The following is an 18,673-nucleotide window of genomic DNA, read 5'->3' on the forward strand; positions in this document are numbered from 1 at the left end:
CTGCTACTGCCGCCTCGAACTCAACCCCACCTGGTGACGTAGCCGCCACTAATCAGATATCTATTTTCGGCCTTAATGTATACACAGGCATTTGAATTGTTTCGCTCTCAATTGTACACTTGCTGCCTGGCCACAATCCCTCCCTTCCCTTCCCCTCAACCACATCTAAAGGCAAAGGCGATGGCTATGACGATGAGGATGACAATGATGATGATGATGATTTGAAGTCAAACGAATGTCACCATGCAACGCGACTTGCTCAATTGCTGTCATGTCAATGTGCCAGATTTAGGTGCAGGTTAATGCAATTTAAATCATCAGCAAAGTGGACTCGTCACACCCGATTAGTGAATCACGAATCGTAGATAAACCGCCACCTCAGACCAATGACTATACGCACCTATTTTTATCAATGCCAATTATCAAAAATATGTACTGACCTAGGGCCCGATCCCATTTATGCTTTTTTTCACGGTCAACGCCGATGAGCTGTCAGCCAAGCAAAAATTTAATTTGTGGTCCACAAAACGTATAACTATAAATTGGAAGGTTTTGGGTTTCCTCCTTTTAGAGTCCGAAGCAGCCTTATTTATTTTTCATGTTCGGCCATAAATTTATACTAAATTTATATATTCAAGTTCATTGTTCGCAGATGCCAAAGAATTAGGAACTATTTTTAATTCTTGTACAGGCACAAATTATGATTTGCTTCGCTGGGTGGGCGAGCAGGTAAGTGGCCACTAAATCAGCGAGAAATGAGTCAATTGTTGTTTAATTATGGTTTGAGAATAAACAACTTGGTTTCTTCTAGAGAATCCAAACACCCTCTTTTGACAAATATTTTTTATTGAAAATAAAAGCTAATCCTTGTCCCAAGTATGACCTTCCAACTCCAAACATGAACTTTGGATTTATTGCTTGTGCATTGCCATGAAATGTTGCACTTGTTGAGCATTATTGTTGTGTTCATTGTTTTCCCAAATAACTATTATTTGTATATAAAAGTTTGAGATAAAAATACATAAAAGGTAAGTAAACTAGTCACAAATTTGTAAAATCTTTCCCTTTCGAACTCTGGATGTATTCAGCTATCTATATCCCTTTTGATGGATATACTAAATGGAATCTCCTCCTTGATCAATCTTTTTGTAGAACGACGCATCTCGGCCTTTCAATTGAGAACAATTGATTCCGCCGAGGATGAGTCCTCTTCATCTGGCCGTGAAGACAGTGCCCCCGAGTCGCCCCATGCTTTCCAACCTGGCCAGCAACCCGGCCAGCAGTTTGGTCAATTCCTGGGCGTCAACGGGCAGGTCCAGCATCAGGGTAGGTCACGCAATAAGAAACCCAAAGTTCGCAGCAAGTCTCTGCAGCCACCCACCAATATCATACCATGGCGCAAATCATCTCGTCCCAATCGTGGACGCTCTCTGGACAAGGGAGTTTTCCTGCCAGGCTTCAAGCCTGAGCCGGTCAAGTCTTGGACCGAGGAGACCATCAGCTTAAAGGCTACACCCATTGAGAAGAAGAAACCAACACCCAAGTTAGAGGCAGCTACGGTTGTCCTCAAGTCCATTAAAACTGAACGGGATCAGGGCATTATGAGCTTGGGCGCTACTCTAGAGCAGATCATTGCTGGCAAGACCGAGAAGGAGGCGGTTCCTTGGATCACAATGCGTGAAAAGCTAAAGGCAGTGGAGAGTGTGCAGCAACAATTAAACAAATTCGATTTGGACGAGGTCTATCTGCGTCCCCTCGAGGGTCAAATTGAAACGGACGAGCAGTTGCCACAACAGGCCCAAGTGGAGCAGGTTCAGCGCACCAAGGAGATCCAACGACTGAAGAGCATGGAGAGTGTCGAGATTATGGAGATGACCGACCAGATCGAGAAGCTCATTACACAGCAGCAAAACAATAAGGATCGTATACCTTGGAAGGAGATGCGTCAGCAGCTCAAGAGTGTGCAGAGGGTGACCAAGCAGATTGACAAGTTCAAGATCGAAGAAGTAGAGCTGCGCCATTTGCAGGCTCAGCAGGCCATCGCCGAAGAGTTCCAAATGGGAACAGCCGATGAGACCGTCATAATGACTATTGATGAGAGCTCAAAGGGTTCGATCTCCAAGGTGATGCGACGCGATGAGCTGCAGCAGTACGAGGATCAATCCAATCTCTACAAGCAGCAGTTCATCACCACCGAGGATGTGAATATAATGCATGTCTCGGAACGCGAGAAACTGGAGGCCCAGAGACTGCTACGTGAACAACAGGCGGTCAACTGGCGCCAACAGCAGCAGCGACCACAACTGCAGCCCCTAACCTCAGTTGAGGATACCATAGTCTCACAGACCACAGAAAGACAGAAATTGATCCAGCAGCAGAGCCTCATCGAGGAAGCTCAGCGCCAGCAGTTTGTCCAAGTCGAAGACTCACAGATGATGAGTCTGGAGCAATACGAGCACCAAAAGATGATCAATCAGCGCACCCAGCACGAGGCCTTTAACTGGCGTCAGCCGAGAGAGCCTCAAAAGTTCGTTCAGGTTGAAGACTCTTCATTGCTTCATCTGCAGGAGCGCCAGGATACGCAACAGCAGCAGCTGCTGCAGCAAGAAGGTGTCATGTGGGAGCGCGGTAGGAAGAAGCCGGAGCAGCCTCAAACCTTCCAACCCCAACCGGCGCCTGCTCAGGAAGAATATGTGGATAAGCCAAGGACATATGAGGAAATGCACGACGAGCTGGTGGAGCCCGTGCCGGTTCAACAACCCCAACAGGTTCCCGTCATGTGGGAGAGGGGAAAGAAGAAGCCACAGCCACAGCCTCAGCCGCAAACCTACGAAGAGGCACACGACGAGCTGGTTGAACCCACTCCTGTTCAACAACCCGAACAGGTGCCAGTCATGTGGGAGCGCGGCAAGAAGAAGGTGGTTCAGGAGCAGTCCATCACATCACAGGAAGTGGTGCAAAGCTCCCAAATCCTTGAACAACAAATCGTTGAGGAGACCAAAAAGACAGCTGTTCGCCGGGTGATTCCCCCAAGGGAGCCGGAACAGAAGGTGGAGCAAGTTTCTTTGAAGCCAACGCCGCGACAACGTCCCAAAGAAGTGCAAAAGGCTGAGGAATTCCAACTGAAGCCACTGAAGACCACCAGAACCGTTCAGGAAGCCGTTGAACAGACGGCCTTGAAAACTTACGAAGAAGCCACCGATGAACTGGCTGAAGAAACTGTACCGCAGGTGCAGGAACAACCACAACCTGTCCTGTGGGAACGTGGCAAGAAGAAGCCCCAACAGCCAGAGCAACAAGTTCCTGAGATTCCCAAGACGCTCGAGGTAGCTGTTGATACCTTAGAAGAGGATGTACCTAAAGTAACTGAGCCACAACCGCAACCTGTTTTGTGGGAGCGTGGCAAGAAGAAGAAGCCAGAGCAGCAAGTTGTTGAGGAAGCGCCCAAAACTCTTGAGGTTGCTCAGGACACTCTGGAGGAGGAGGTAGCCAAGCCCGAGGAGCCTCAACCACAGCCTGTTATGTGGGAGCGTGGTAAGAAGAAGCCGCAGCCACAACAGGTTGTTGAAGAGAAGATCGAAGAGGCGCCCACAAAGACCTACGAAGAAGCGGTCAATGTGCTGCCCGAAGACACAAAGGTGGAGGAGAAGCCAGAGCCTGTCTTATGGCAACGTGGCAAGAAGAAGGCTCAAAAACCGGAACCCGTAGAAGAAGTGCACCCCGATGAGGTCGATGCGCAAATCGAGAGAGTTGTGGAAGAAGAGCAGGTCATTGTCGAAGAAAAGCGTAGAATCAAGAAGACCAAGAAACCGAAGCCAACGAAAACTCCTTCCGAAGAGGTGGTTGAAGATCAACCAGAAGAAGAGGAAGTGCCTCAGGAAGAAATTGTTGAAGAACAGGTGGAAATCGTTGATGAAAAGCGTAAGGTTAAGAAAACAAAGAAGCCAAAACCAACTACGCAAGTAACCGAGGAGGAACAACCCGAAGAAGAGGTGATTGAAGAGCAAGAAGAAATAATCGAAGAACAGCAAGAAATTGTTGAAGAAAAACGCAAGGTCAAAAAGGTTAAAAAGCCAAAGGCCATTGTCGAAAAGACTGAGATGGAGGAAGAACAGCCAGAAGAGGAAATTCCTGAAGAAGAGGTTATTGAAGAGCTGGAAACAATTGTGGAAGAAGAACAAGCCGTCGTTGAAGAGAAGAAAAAGGTCAAGAAGGTTAAGAAGCCCAAACCAACTGTTGAAAAGACTGAAGTCGAGGAACTTGAACAGCCTGAAGAGGAGGTGCCAGAAGAGCAAGTTGAAGTTATTGAAGAACAAGAAGAAGTCGTTGAAGAAAAGCGCAAGGTGAAAAAGATAAAGAAGTCCAAGAAGATTGTGGAGGAAGACCAACCGGAAGAGGAGGTTCAGCAAGAAGAAGTCGTCGAAGAACAGGAAGAGGTTATTGAGGAGAAGCGCAAGGTGAAGAAGGTAAAGAAGCCTAAGAAAAAGGTTGAAGATGAGGCCGAAGAGCAACCCGAAGAAATTGAAGAGCCGCAAATCGAGGAGGTTGAAGAAATTCAAGAATCTGTTCCCGAAGAACAGAAGAAGCCTAAGCCTGCTCCACAAGCCCAGGAGGTTGAGCAAGTCGAAAAGGTTACGCTCAAGCCTGCTCCAAGGAAACAACGGCCTCTGCCCGAGAAGGAACAACTGGAAGAGGTCTCTTTGAAGCCATTGAAGAAGACTGCCCTCGTCTCGGAAACAACTCAGCCCGAAACACCAGAGACTGAATTTGAGGTTAAGGAGCAAGTCATTACCACTGTTGACCAAATAGTCGATGTGACAAAGAAACGTGTTAAGAAGAAGAAGCCCAAGACTAAGACTGACACAGAAGAGGCAATCGAAGAGCCAGTCGAAGATGTCGAAGAAGAGGAAGAAATACAGCCGGAAGAGGAGCAACCAATCGAAGAACCTGTGGAAGACCAACCTGAAGAAGAAACGACACCAGAACAAAAAGTTGCTCCCAAGCCAAAGCCACAGAAACAGGAAATTATTGAGAAGGTTGAAGAGGTTGCCCTCAAACGGGTTACCCGGCCAAAGAAGCAGCTTCCCGAAGAGGCGACCATCGAGGAAGTGCGCCTGAAGCCAACTCAACGTACCTCCATCAAACCCGAGGAGGTAATGCTGGAGGCTGTAGACCTGCAGCACGTCGAGAAAACAGAGCAAGAAATCGTGCAAGAGGAGAAGCGTAAGGTCAAGAAGGTCAAGAAGCCAAAACACGAGGATTTGCCCGAAATTCCGGATGCTGAGCCCACCAAACTGGAAGAGGCAGAGCACATCGACATCGTTAAGGAGCCAAAGCCAGAGGAAGAGCAACCACAAGTGCCGTGGAAACGAGGAGAAAAGAAGAAGCCGGTTGAGGATGTTTTAGAGGAAAAGCAATGGCCGACAGGAAAACGTCGTCCATTGGCCGCAGAACAGCCAGAGGAAGTTCAGCTTAAGCCGATTCCATCAAAACCGGTAGAAGAACCGCAGAAGCCAGAAAAGGCTATTCCCGGTCCACAACTTGTGCCTGAAGAAAAGCCAGAAAGCGAAGATGAGGAGCTCGAACTTGAACCCCTCAAGCTGCCCGAGGACAAACAGCCCAAAGAACCTAAGGCGAAGAAGGAGAAGAAGAAGAAGCCCAAGCTTAAGAAGGCCACACCTTCCGTGGATGAGGTGTCAGAAGAAGTGGCCGAGCCATTTGATGAGCCTATCGCAGAGGAAGATGAAGTGGAAGAGCTGCCCGTGGACGACGATAAGGTGGTGGCAGTTTCAGAAAATGTGCTGCCGGAAGAAGAAGTTGTGACCACCGAAGAGACGCCTGAGGCTAAACAGAAGGCACACAAAAAGCGCACAAAACGCCTTAAACAGGCCTCTGTCGAAGGACAGCCCCAACTGCTGGAAGCTGCAATTGCTGAAATCGAAAAGGTGGACGAAATATCCCAGGAGATCTCACAAAAGACTATTACCCTACTCAAGAAGACTGAAGACACAAGACCTCAATTCATCACGACTGAACAGCTCATCGAGCTGGATGTTGAGGACGTCCGACGTGATCTCGAGATGAAGGTCACCTCGAATATCATCAAGAAGGAGAAGCGTCGCGTGGTGCTGGACGACAGCCAGCCGCTGCCTGAGCTGGAACTGATTACGCAGAAGCGTATCCAGGAGGGCATCGATAAGGTGGCCGATGAGGAGCTCATCGAGGACCAGCAGCTCATACAAAACCAGCAGGAGACGACCACCTCCGAAGTGATCGGTCAGGAACGCAAGTTGGTCAAGAAGAAGAAAAAGGAGATCAAGCCACCGAGGATTACCGAGAAGCTTCGTCCCCGTCAGTGTGTACCCGAGGAGCCTACGGTGCTCGAATGCAAGGTGGAGGGTGTTCCTTTCCCCGAAATCAACTGGTACTTCAATGACATCCTGCTGTTCGCATCAGAGAAGTACGAGATCACAGTCGTCGAGCAGGTGGCCAAGCTGACGATTGCCAAGGTCACACCCAGCGATGTCGGCGTCTACACATGTGAGGCCAAGAATGAGGCTGGAGTGGCAACAAGTCGTACCAACATAATTTTAGGTAAGTTTAACCTATATATAATATTTTTTTCGATCCAATCAAATCTCTTCGTATTTGTTGCGATGTTTTTTTGAGACTAAAAAAAAAAATAAGTCTCTTTAAATTAATTTTCCCCGTCCTCCCAAACCTTTTGTATATAATTTCCCATCCAAAACACTAGAACACACAATATTTTTAAATATCACTTATTCACATTGAATACAGAAAAAGAACAAGGAGTTGCCCCACAGTTTACCAAACCACTTAAGATTGAGTTCACTGAGGAGAAGCAGCCCGAGCGGCTCAAGGTAACGGTAACCTGTCAAGTGACAGGCAAACCAAATCCTCAGGTTAAATGGTACAGAGGTATAGAGGAAGTCATCCCCAGCGAGACCGTGCAAATGTTCTACGATGAAAAGACCGGCGATGTGGCTCTGGAGGTGATTAATCCCACTCCAAACGAGGCAGTTGTGTACTCCGTGCAGGCTCAGAATCAATTTGGTCGCGCTATTGGCAACGCTAATATCATGAGTCGCGTTGATGAAGTGCCCAAGGAAATACTAAAGGCACCCACTGTGACTCCACTGAACGCAGTAGTTGTACCCACTGGCGGTACATTGTTATTTGAGGCCAAGTACGATGGCCTGCCCAGGCCAGAGATCAAATGGATGCGCAATGGACGTGAGGTTATCGAGAATGAGGAGATCATCATAGAGACCACCGAGACGACAACCACAATTAAGGTTATTAACATGACGCGCAAGCGCACTGGCAAATATGAGGTCTGGGCCAAGAACAAGGTGGGAGAAGCTAAGTCATCTGGATCCGTTGTGGTCTCAGATCAGAAGCCCGATGAGCAAATTAAGCCGCCAAGATTTATTCAACCCCTGGAACCCAAGTACTTTGGCGAACACGAAGTGGCCATTATTGAGGCTGTTGTAGAATCTGAGCCATTATCGTCCTTCCAGTGGTTTGTGCACAATGAGCCCATCAAGAGCTCCAACGAAGTGCGCATTGTGAGCCAGGCCAACAAGTCAACGTTGCTGATTGAGGACTTCCAAAAGAAATTCACCGGGCCCTTCACTTGCCGGGCCGAGAACGTTGGTGGTTCGGTTACTTCAACAGCCACCGTCAACCTAATTGAATCCCTGCCACAGGAGGAGGCAGTAGAGTTTGAATCGCCGCGATTCATCGAAGAACTTATAAAGCCCGTCGAGGTAATGGATGGCGAAGCATTGCTGCTGACCTGCCAAGTTACTGGCAAGCCCACACCCAAAGTGGAGTGGTATCATAATGAGGAGAAGATCGTCGAGAACAAGGAAACTACGATATCGCAAGACTTGCAAGGCAATTGCCAGCTGCAGATTACGGAAGTGTTCCCCGAAAACGAGGGCCAATACGAGTGCGTGGCCACGAACAAGATTGGCAAGAGTGTGACCAAGACAAACGTTAAAATTCAAGGTACTTGTGATGGTATCTATCGGTAGTTAACTAGTTAATCAGATGGAAGTAGTGCCACTCTACACACTACATGCATCCCACACCTAGATAGGTTTTCCAATAACTACACTATCCCCTCCCTGACAACTGAGTTCTTTGAATATCTTTTTGTACTAACTGTCTTAGAGATAGCCTGTGCATGTGATTCTACTATTTTGAGAGTCTTACCTGTCTATCAAATCCATAAAATAATTTCCTTCTATTTTTTCCGGTCGCCTCATTGACCAATTCTTTTTGTACATAATCTTCTATTCTTTTTTTGAGTTCGTTCAAACGAAATTCGGTGTGGAGACACGCTTATATTGATAATGCTTTCGAATGTGTATTTTTTAGCATTTGAATATATCCCCGATTCTGAAATCACTGGACTCACAGGATCTGAGGAGGATCTACTTGATAGAGTAAGCCTTATTGTTGTTCATGTGTACTCAAACCAAGGATTTACCATGCTAATTCAAAATGTTATAACGCAAACCATTCTAGACCCTCTCAATCGACGAACAAGCACCGAAAATTATTAAAAAGCTACCAGAGAAAATCGAGCCCAAAGAGGGTGAGCAAGCGAAGCTGGAGGTTAAGGTCATTGGAAAACCAAAACCGAAGGTCAAATGGCTGCGCGACGACGAGCAGATATTCGCTTCCGAGGAATATCAAATCGAAAATTTCGACGACGGCACCTCAGTGTTGGTCATTAATCACGTCTATCCCGATGATTTGGGTACAATTAGTTTTGAGGCGTACAATCCACTGGGTGTGGCAGTAACAACGGCACTCTTTGCGGTCGAAGGTACTATTATGGTTTATCACTCATATAGTGCACTCTTTAATATAAATCAACTGTTATTTGGCTTTGTTAGTGAAATTCTATTTCAGGTTTTGCAGCTGCCTTTTAAAAAAAGAAATCCTTCCCCTTTCCCGACCCTTACCCAAACCCAATTACAAATTATTGTAACAATTCCAAACCGAAACTCCACTTACACTTTACTTTGATGTTAAACACTCGCAGGACTATACACGAAAACTTACAGAAGGCCACACACGTTATTAGTTTAAGGACAACTAGTTGAATTTAACAGATATTTTTGGTGGTTTCTTTTGCATAATCAAATATAATAATGATTTCATTTATTACTTCCCATTCGTACACGTAAAGGCATCGTTGGATCGAAGGATTACCGCAAGCCGGAATGGGTGACTCACATGGAGGAAATGCAAGTGGCGCTCAAAGGTATGTATCCTCACTAATGCCAGCTCTGTTTTACCACTGTTATGTGTATATGTGTTTTAATTTCGTGTTACCAACACACAAATGTCTTCTGTGCCATTGTCTTAAACCACAAATCTAAGTACAACAATTCACAAAGTCTCTCTGTCCTCTGTCTCCCGTCTTCTTCTTCTATTGTCTGTCTCTATTTTGTATTTGTCCATGTATAGTACTTTGTATCGTACAAACAAAACAACCTGTGAAGTGTACCCTTCCCTCGAAATAAAATAAAAAAAAACTGTGGCTTTGTGATTGTCTTGGTCCCCTACAGCTCTAAGGCTTGACCCCTACCCCCCCAAAAAAAAAACCCCAAACCTTAATAAGTAAAATATTCCAAAAAAGTAAACGCCAATATAATAGAACTTTTAGTATACATTTAAAATTATATATCGTACGTGTATCAAATGTATCTCTTACAGTATCAATATCAGTATATCATCTGCAAGTAATTGGTTGTATTCGATTCGCCATTATTCAAAATTTTTACTAACCCCATGTTATACAAAGAAAAAGTGTTCAATCCAATCCAAAGAAATTATATAACATTCCCAGAACGCTGCTTGCTCAACTCTTTAAATCAAAATAATGTAGAATAATTAAATTTTGCATGTCCTAAAAACTTCTTTAAATGTTTTTGTTTCACTATTCATAGCTCTATACTCACATTATGTTCAAAATCAAACAGACAAATATAAATTTTTTGTACCATTTTTATGTAAGTACACAAAACGAACGTGCACACCTCTCCGATGGCAATGCTTTTAGATAATCCTGATAGACTCTAATCCATAGATATTATGCATCTTTGTGCTTATAGCTGCTAAATGCTCGCCATCACTACTAAACGAAATGCGTGACTGCCGTGCTGCCTTAGGCGAAACAGCAAAGTTCTCGATACAGTTTGCGGGCAACCCGATACCAGGTATTGTACGAGTTTGGTTTTGAGCTTTTGGTCCTAGGGCTGATGATCGTGCTTGGTTTCTAACCCTCTGACTATAGATATTCAATGGTATTTCAACAACGTTCAGCTTAGGGCATCCGAAAAGTATCGCATGGTAGTGCAGGAACAGGAAGCAACGCTAGAAATACTGAAAATAACAAACGAAGACTGCGGCTACTACAACTGCAAGCTGATCAATGAGATTGGCATGACCATGACGCGAGCCAAGTTTGAAATATCCTCAACCAGCACCATGGATGAGATTGTTGAAAAAAGCAAGACTAAGTCCATTAAAAAGAAGAGTGGAAAGAAGACAGTGGTGAGGAGATCCACAGGGGCTTCAGACTCGCAGGCAATGCAAAGGACAGAGATCCGAATTGTACCAGCTAGCACAACAGAAACAACCATGAATGTGATCAAGGTGAAACAGCCCGTATCTATTTTAGTAGAAAAGAGCGAGGTCTCCGAGGTAATGCAGGTAAAAGATCGAAAAATTGCCGATGCCGAGGAGCGAACCAGTCAAATAATCGAAGAAGTCGAAGAAATCGAAGAAGTAGAAGAGTTTGAGGAAAAAGTGGAGAAAGAGGAAAAGGAAGATGAGGAGGAGGAAGTTGAAATAAAAGAAGAAAAGAAGGAGACATACACATCCAGCAAGAAAATTGAAATAACGAAAACTGTAGAAATAATCCGGACCAAAATCAGCCAAAAGACCATTACAATCGAGGATATTCAAGTGATATCCCAACACGAGGAGGTCCAATGGCTGCTCGAGTCCATTGAGGCGGAGTCGTTTGGCATAATTGGCGAATCAGCTCTTCGAGATTTGGCAACAATTGGTCTGCTCTTACGCTATGGTTGCAATCACTACGAGATCACATACATGTATGAGCAAAATATATTCATATCCCTGAAGAAACCCGAATCACAGTCGGCCCTGGTGCAGCTCGTTGAGCGGGAGGGCCACGAAGAGTTGATCTCCCAAATACTGAGCGAGTCTTCGAACGAGGATGAAACCATCCTGGCGGCCACTGTCGGATTCAAGGCCTTCATCCGTATGATTCAGACGTACGAAATCACCATTGAGATCGTCATACGAAAGTTTGTTAGGGAGGACTTCATTTCCCAGGACTGGAAAATATGTGGAAAGGAGGTTTGAATATTGTTCAATGTGTTTCTTCATTTGTTTGTTTTTGTGTGTTTTGTGCAGACAGTTGAAATGCTGAAAAAAAAGTTTCTAAAATTTCAATTTTTGTTTCTCTAATTGGGGTTCAATTTTTGCATTTCAACTAGGGTTAAATAAGCTTGAAGAAATCAGAAAAAACTATATTGGGCAAATTTATTTACTAAGTATTTACAAACATTTTTATCTACTTTGATTTACGGAAATCTAGAGAATAGTAGAGACATCGCAAATAATTGAAAGTCACGAGGCTATCACACATGTGAAAATAGGTGAGTGTCAGTAGGCAAGCTGCTTAATAATAGTTAATATGCTAAAGCCTATATTAATATTTAACACAAATATTATAATTTGCATACTTAAAAATGTTTATATTTATCTCTTTTTTTATTATGTAACTCTGCTTATAAAACATTCCTACGCTTTTCGTGCCACTCCCAAAACACGGCCAATAAAACCTCATACCATATTCGGCAGAGGAAACATTTGTCGAGGAACGAACGATAATTGTCCAAGAAGGTTTGAACATAAACACAGATGTTCTGTAAACAAAAACCAAACAAAAATAAAAATACTCCACCAGTTATATAAATCCCACCAGTAACGATGTACCATCCCACGAACTACTCAACTACAGTCTAATTAATATTATTAAAAAAGAAACAACTGCAAAAACAATAATAAATATTGTCTATACAAATATAACAATTAAATCTTGTTAAGTCAAAATAAACAAATCATGTGTATATTCTAAAAAGACGCCACCGAATAATCTAGCTTCCCATTAACCGCTAATTACTGCCACTAAAAATGCTTTATTTACTTGATTAATTAATGAGTTTCATATCTTGCTGCTGCTGCTATATACCATATAAGCTTTAACTATTTTTGACTTTCGCCCACTTAAATGCTTTTCCAATATGCATTCAATTTCAAGAGTAGATGAGCTTTATTCCCTTGCCCGCCAATCTGGACGAATTTCTGATGTGTAACGAGGTAAGGTCTATCTCCAATTCCGGTCTGTTTGCCACACCTACATTTGTAAATAGATCGAATGATCATCACCTTTCACCTATCGTTTACTGTGCAACTCATTTTGCTTTACCGCTTGCAACACAATTACTAAATGAATGAGCCTTGCACGGCTTTCCGCTGTTAGCTGACATCATGGTTAGTGTATTGTTTTTAATAGCAACACAACAAAAAAAGGCTCGACATTGTCATTGTTTAATTACATTACATTCACAGAAACAGCAACCACTCAGGTGGAAAAACAGTTCATACAGCAACAACAAGAACATGTGCAAATACAAGTACAAGAACAACAAGAACAAGTGCAGATACAGGCTCAGGCTGAACAAATTGTGCAAAAGCAAACGAAAACCAAAACCAAAAAGCATAAAAAACACACAGAACAAGAACAAAAAGAGGAGGTTGTCGAGTCCACCAAATACGAACAAAGAGAAACACTGGCTCTGGCCCATGAAACAAGCACAGGATCACCGAAGGCAGAAACTCTTGAGCAAATCGAAGAGCTTCTGCCCACATACGAGACACTACCCATGCAACATCAACCACAAGACACAGTCGAATCCGTTGCAGTTGCAGTCACCACAGAACTTTCAACCCCGAAACCAGTACCAGCTCAGGCGCAGGACGACATTTTACCCCAGAAGGTATTGGCAGTCAGTGAGGAGAGTATAACTCTCGATGAAGCTAGCATCCGCAAGGAATTCCCCCGACCCGAAGAAAGTAAGCTAAGTGAACAGATTGAAATCAGGCAACAGCACGCCGCTGATGTATCTGAAGCGGAGACAGCCGAGGCTCCCAAGGAACTACAACCGTCAAAGATTCCGAAATCAGTAAAGGCCCAACGCAAGATGAAAGAATCACGTCCCTTGCTGGTAGAAGCTACAAGCGTTGAAGAAACCATCGAGAACCTAGAACCATTAAAAACCATCACTCAACAGGCTCACGGTGACATTTTGCTGTCGCACGAGCTAAGCGAAGAGCAGCAATCGACACTGGAGAGCTTCACGCAGCTAAAGCCTACAGTAACCATAGGGGAAACCGTACAACCAAAATTACTTAATCAGGAGGAGGTAATTATCACTGAAGTTATGAGCAGCGAATCGTTTGGAAAGGATGTCACCCAGGAGAAGCCAGCTAGCGAGACAGTCACTCCACAAGTAACCCCCAATATCAGCCTTGCCATTACCGAATGCCAGCCGCAAGACTCAGTTGGAGAATTGCAACCAACCGCTGAGACTCGCCCAGAGACATCAACAACTTCTGTTATGGAACACAAGGCAGCTAGTGGAAGTGCTCCTGAAGTCTTGGAAAGCGTAGAGCCAATGCCATTGGAGACTCAACCGACCAAGAGTGTTGCGGATATTACAGTTAAGGCCCAGGAGGTGCCAGTTGTTGTACAAGAAACTGAACCCTTTGACAGTCTACCTGAAAGCGAAGTGGCCAAGACACGGACTGCTGATATCAAAGCAATGGAGCAATTGGTGTTGGCCGAGGGCTTAATAAATGTCACTGCAGATTCTCAGAGTCCTATCGAAGAAAACTTGCCCATTTTTAAGCCTGATGCTAAGGAAGCCATTATGGACATACAGGCGCAAATTCATGTCACTACTGAGGAAACCGTTTCACATGAAGAAGCCACAAAGGACTTGGGGGAGGAAATTATTCCGAAACTGTCAGAAGGAACGCTGGGGCAAACAGTTCCTTTGATCATTGGTGAAACGCTCGAAACACAAGTATCAGAAATGGCACACGAGCTCGTTGAACCTCTGGTCGAATCATCGAAACCAGCAAAGGGCACTATAACAAAACCCTATGGAACGGCAGAGAGTAATGAAGAGTCCCTTTTTGATTCATTGGGTGTCGTACCAGAAGAAGATCGCCAGACTGCAATGGGAAAGGTTAATATCGTTGATGGCGAAGTTGTGGCAGAAATTCAAGCGCCGAACGTGATAGATACAGAAGCAGAATTATTGTCAATAGTCCCACAGTTGGTGGATGCCAAAATGGATTTCGTGGAGCAGGCTGCGTTGGAGGTCAAGCAAGACACATCTGTGGAAAGGGAACAAATCCTGTCTCCTGATGCGGATCAGACTTCACAGAAAGCAACAACAAATATTACTTCCACCGAGCTAAAGGTAACTAGCGTGTTCGAAGTTCAACCAGACCATACATCCAGTGATATTATTACTGAAGACACAAAGTTTGTTGCGGCAAATAAAGTATTCGAGTCGATGCCAATTGGAGTCGCAAGCAGGCCCGATCTGTTGGAGAGCACTGGCTCCCTGCAGCCCGATCAACAACCCGAACTTAAATCAGGAAACATAATACTTATTGACAACCAGCAGCCTTTGGAGGTCACCAATGTACAAATAACCGAGACTAGTACCGAGCTACTTGACACTCTTCCTAAGGAGAAATTTAACAACGCGCAGCCCATTAACGATGTCTTTAATTACGCCGAGGGTCTTGAGATAATTCCAATGGAGTCCACAACCAATAAAGCCGAAGACAGCAAACCAAGTGCAGTAATTGCCGAAGTAAGCATGCCACAGCTATATGGAACAGATATTGCTGAGCAGGCGCCGTTGGAAAGCATAGAGGGACGCAATGATGATGTGCATCCTGCCCTACAGACCACAGAAAGTAACTTTAGTCTCATGCAGCCACTGGAAACGAGATCGTGCGTAACACTAGAGGGGGAATCAATTCTACCGATCGAAGAGCCGATTGGTTTGCAGAGCGCTGTTATTGGCACAACTGGACCTTTGCAAGTTGCCAACACTTTGAGACCGCAACATATGGAATCATTGGAGAAGCTTGACCAACAGAAGCAGCCAAATCAGCAGGCTCATTTCAATATAGGAGAAATTACCCTACCCAATATTGAAGAAAACATAGTTTGTGACGCTTTAAAGGACTATAAAATACCAGAGTCTAACTTATCATCGGTCAGCAATGTGCAGATAATCGAAACTACAACAGCTTTGAAAACAAGTACAACCATAACAAGTGAGAACACATCGGACCTAAAAGACCATGATACTCCACAGCAAGTTAATGTTACACCCAAATTGAATGATTTTACACAGAAAATCCCACTTTCGGAGGAGGCAAGAGTTTTGGATCATGTTTCAGACCTACACGACATTCACCCCACATCGGCAACGAGTCAACCAACAATAAGTAGTTTCCACGAGATTAATGTAAGCGAGACTGCAGTTTTAGAGAGAGAGGAACTCCTTGAAGGAGTGGCGCAGCCAAGTGAACAACTTATTAATGTTGCCTTGGACTCTACAACGAGTATAGCACTGACTCGACAAGAAGATGCCTTCGAGCTGGAACAGGGTCTTAAAGTTCCCTCTATTCAGACGGAGCAGGCCAGACTTATTTCTTCAGATCTCCTTCGTTTGCCTGCATCAGAAGACACGACTGAATTCCTATCCACCGGAGACTTGCAAGATTTCGAAGCAAGAAACAGTTTTGCCTCTCCAAAAATAGATCTATTAAATGAAACCAAGTCCTCAGAAACAATAATATACGACACGGTCTTAAAATCCATAGGCTCAGATCAGCCAGACACATTAGTCCCACAGCAGTCAATTGTAGCTCACGAACATACATTGGTCACCAGAAATATAGTTTTTGATACAGCTGAACATTTTGAGGACACGCCTGCCAACCAAAAAACGGCAAACAAAACGCAGGATAATCTAAGTCGTTCAATAATTGCCAGAGATCAAAGTATACTGGAGTCTGAAACATCTCTTAAGGAAGAAATTACCCCCAAACAAAAAGCAAAGCTACTTGACGATACCCAACCGCTGCTTGCAAAGCTCGTCGACCAAGTCACCTCCTATGAAGCAACAGAGGAGGCTCAAAAAGCGGATAAGCATCTTGCACAAAAAGCGGAACTCACTCATGAGCTCGGTCTGGTTCAAACAACTGATCTTCAACAAACTGTTGAGGCAGAGACAGAATTTACAAGTCCTGAACAATCCTATGCACTAGCAACTTCCGATGAAATACCTTCGCGGCTAGGTTTACCTGTAACTACAAGAACTCAAATTGTTGAGGGACTGGATGATCTTTTAACGATACAAGGGGATGAGAAAATTGCTCAAATATCATTTGAAAGAGGACAACACGAGGTATCTGTCAGTGAGGTCTGCGGCATAGAGGAGTCTGAAGAATTCATAAAATCAAAAGTTGTTCCGACTCTTGCTGCCGAATCCATTGATGTGATGTTTAAGGCCACTCCAGAGTCTCTTGAACAGCGAATTTTCCAAAAGGAGTCATTTATACAGCCAGTTGAACCCATGGAGACCAAAGCCAAGCCTTCAATAGATTTACTTCACGGAACCACTATATCCGATGTGCTGACTTTAGAGTCATCCGAACAAGTTGATGGTACTAAGGTTACTTCGCAGGAGGCTCTTCTCGAGTTCGTCGTTGTCGCCGAGTCCAATAAAGTGCAGGTTCAAATGGACAACATTGTCATGCTAAAAGAAGAGCCTTTTAAAAACACCCAACAGGAATACTTTGGAAAACCATTTATCGAAGGTACTCAGAGAGAAACGCTTATTACTGAAGTGGTACCCATTGAAGATCTGGTTATGTTGGCTATTCCACAAGAGCCAAGTAAATTCCTTGCTAGCTCAACTCCCACTGATAAAATTTTGCAGTCGCATATGGTGGAAACACAATTACCCCTTGAACTGGAAAGTGAAACCCCAGTTGAATTGAGTAATATTGCTCAAGCTAAAGTTAAATCAGATGAATTCAACGTTCACACAACAGTTACTGAAATTAATGCCTACGAAATACCAAAGGAAATTTCAAATGTACCAGATCAAACTCTTCTGTTGAAAGCCGCAAAGGATGATGACATTAACAGGGCTCATTTGACAACAATTCAATCGACATTCTTGAAAGAGGATATCCTTCCCCAGATAAAAACTCTAGGTGATATGGCTCAAATGTCGAATGTTGAGTCACAATCGATAGTCACCGAAGAGGTTATTGGAATTAGTTCTATACAAGAAACATATGAGCTTCAAGTACCCACCGAGGGAAATGCTAATGTAGCCCTTCAATCTCTTCATAAAGCTGCATATGTGACCGAGCCAGTAACATACGAACAAACTCCGGATATTGTGTTAGAGCCGGATAAGCAGGTCCAGACATTACCCAGCCCTGTCGAAATGATCCTAAAGCCAGCAGAAAGTTCAACTGTAAACATTTACGAAAATGTTGAGGGCCATGGTGACTTTAGGCCAAATGAGGCGAAACTGACATCAGATTCAGCTGTCCCCGCTGAGTTCAAGGTTTCGGTGGTAGAAGAGGTGTCTATTATTCCATCCTTAGACACTCTTGCAACTGACATGCCCGAACAGATGAATGCAAAGCCAGAAACTGTTTTATACAAGAACATTTTATGTAGCGAGCAGCTTACTTGTGAAGCTGTTAGCACATTGTTGGACGCCAGAAAGCAATCTACAGAGCAAGCCGCGGTTCAACCATTTGAAGTGAGAGTTGCACCTATAATAAGCGAGCTGCATGAGAAAGGAACTATTCAGGAATCTGAAGAGTTTCCAACTGACGAAAAACATGCGCTGCCATCAATTACAACGCAGAGTACGTATCTCAATGAACAAACTATCGTACACGAGCAGGTTAACTTACTTAAAGATCAAGAACACATATTACCAAAAAAAGCAAACTTAAATTTTGAAACCAACACTACAGTAACAACCGAACAGTTAGACATATTCAGCACGACAGCAAGTCATTATTATCCTGAAAGTAAAGACTCATTACAACCAACCCTAGTGGAAGGCAGGTTTAAAAATGCTTTACAAACTACACAATTTGTATCAGAATCTTCGCCTGAACTACCACAAGCGAAGCCTGAAATTGCACACTATGAAACGACCGCACACGAAGAAGCACATTCCACTATCACTGAGTCACAAGCAGCAACATATATAGCAAAAGACGGCAATGCCAGTAATCAGACGCAGGATATTATTGAGTTAGAGAGCATTGCAAAGAAGGGTTTAGTTAAAACGGTAAACAGTAAAAAGGGTAAGTATAATATTAGGTATAAAGTAAAAAGTTCAACAAAAAAGGCGTATTACTTTCACTACTACTCGACCCACCAACCCCAAAACACATATTACACAGA

The 18,673-nt window shown here is 44.0% G+C and overlaps 1 protein-coding gene and 1 long non-coding RNA gene across 7 annotated transcripts in view; one reads left to right on the top strand and one right to left on the bottom strand.

Annotated features, from left to right (window-relative positions):
• The window catches only part of LOC147644210 (uncharacterized), a 229,456-nt gene that overhangs the window by 169,544 nt on the left and 41,239 nt on the right, over positions 1 to 18,673 (bottom strand). The gene's annotated exons all lie outside the window — the stretch shown is intronic.
• Positions 1 to 18,673, top strand: part of sls (sallimus) — an 83,266-nt gene that overhangs the window by 23,453 nt on the left and 41,140 nt on the right. For 3 of the 5 annotated variants that reach the window (XM_086829614.1, XM_086829615.1, XM_086829616.1), the window contains exons 12-13: positions 9,227 to 9,301; positions 12,706 to 18,573. In XM_086829614.1, the coding sequence (XP_086685740.1) occupies positions 9,227 to 9,301; positions 12,706 to 18,573 (5,943 nt within the window). Of the gene's footprint in view, positions 1 to 446; positions 6,595 to 6,798; positions 8,035 to 8,406; positions 8,475 to 8,556; positions 8,861 to 9,226; positions 9,302 to 10,154; positions 10,260 to 10,336; positions 11,428 to 11,668; positions 11,730 to 11,934; positions 11,977 to 12,705; positions 18,574 to 18,673 lie in introns of those variants that run through there. The other 2 variants (XM_086829617.1, XM_086829618.1) reach the window with 2 other exon arrangements.

The sequence above is a fragment of the Drosophila serrata genome, unplaced genomic scaffold, assembly GCF_035046125.1.
Source record: "Drosophila serrata isolate PLE 108 unplaced genomic scaffold, ASM3504612v1 contig_217, whole genome shotgun sequence".
NCBI classification, from domain to species: domain Eukaryota; kingdom Metazoa; phylum Arthropoda; class Insecta; order Diptera; family Drosophilidae; genus Drosophila; species Drosophila serrata.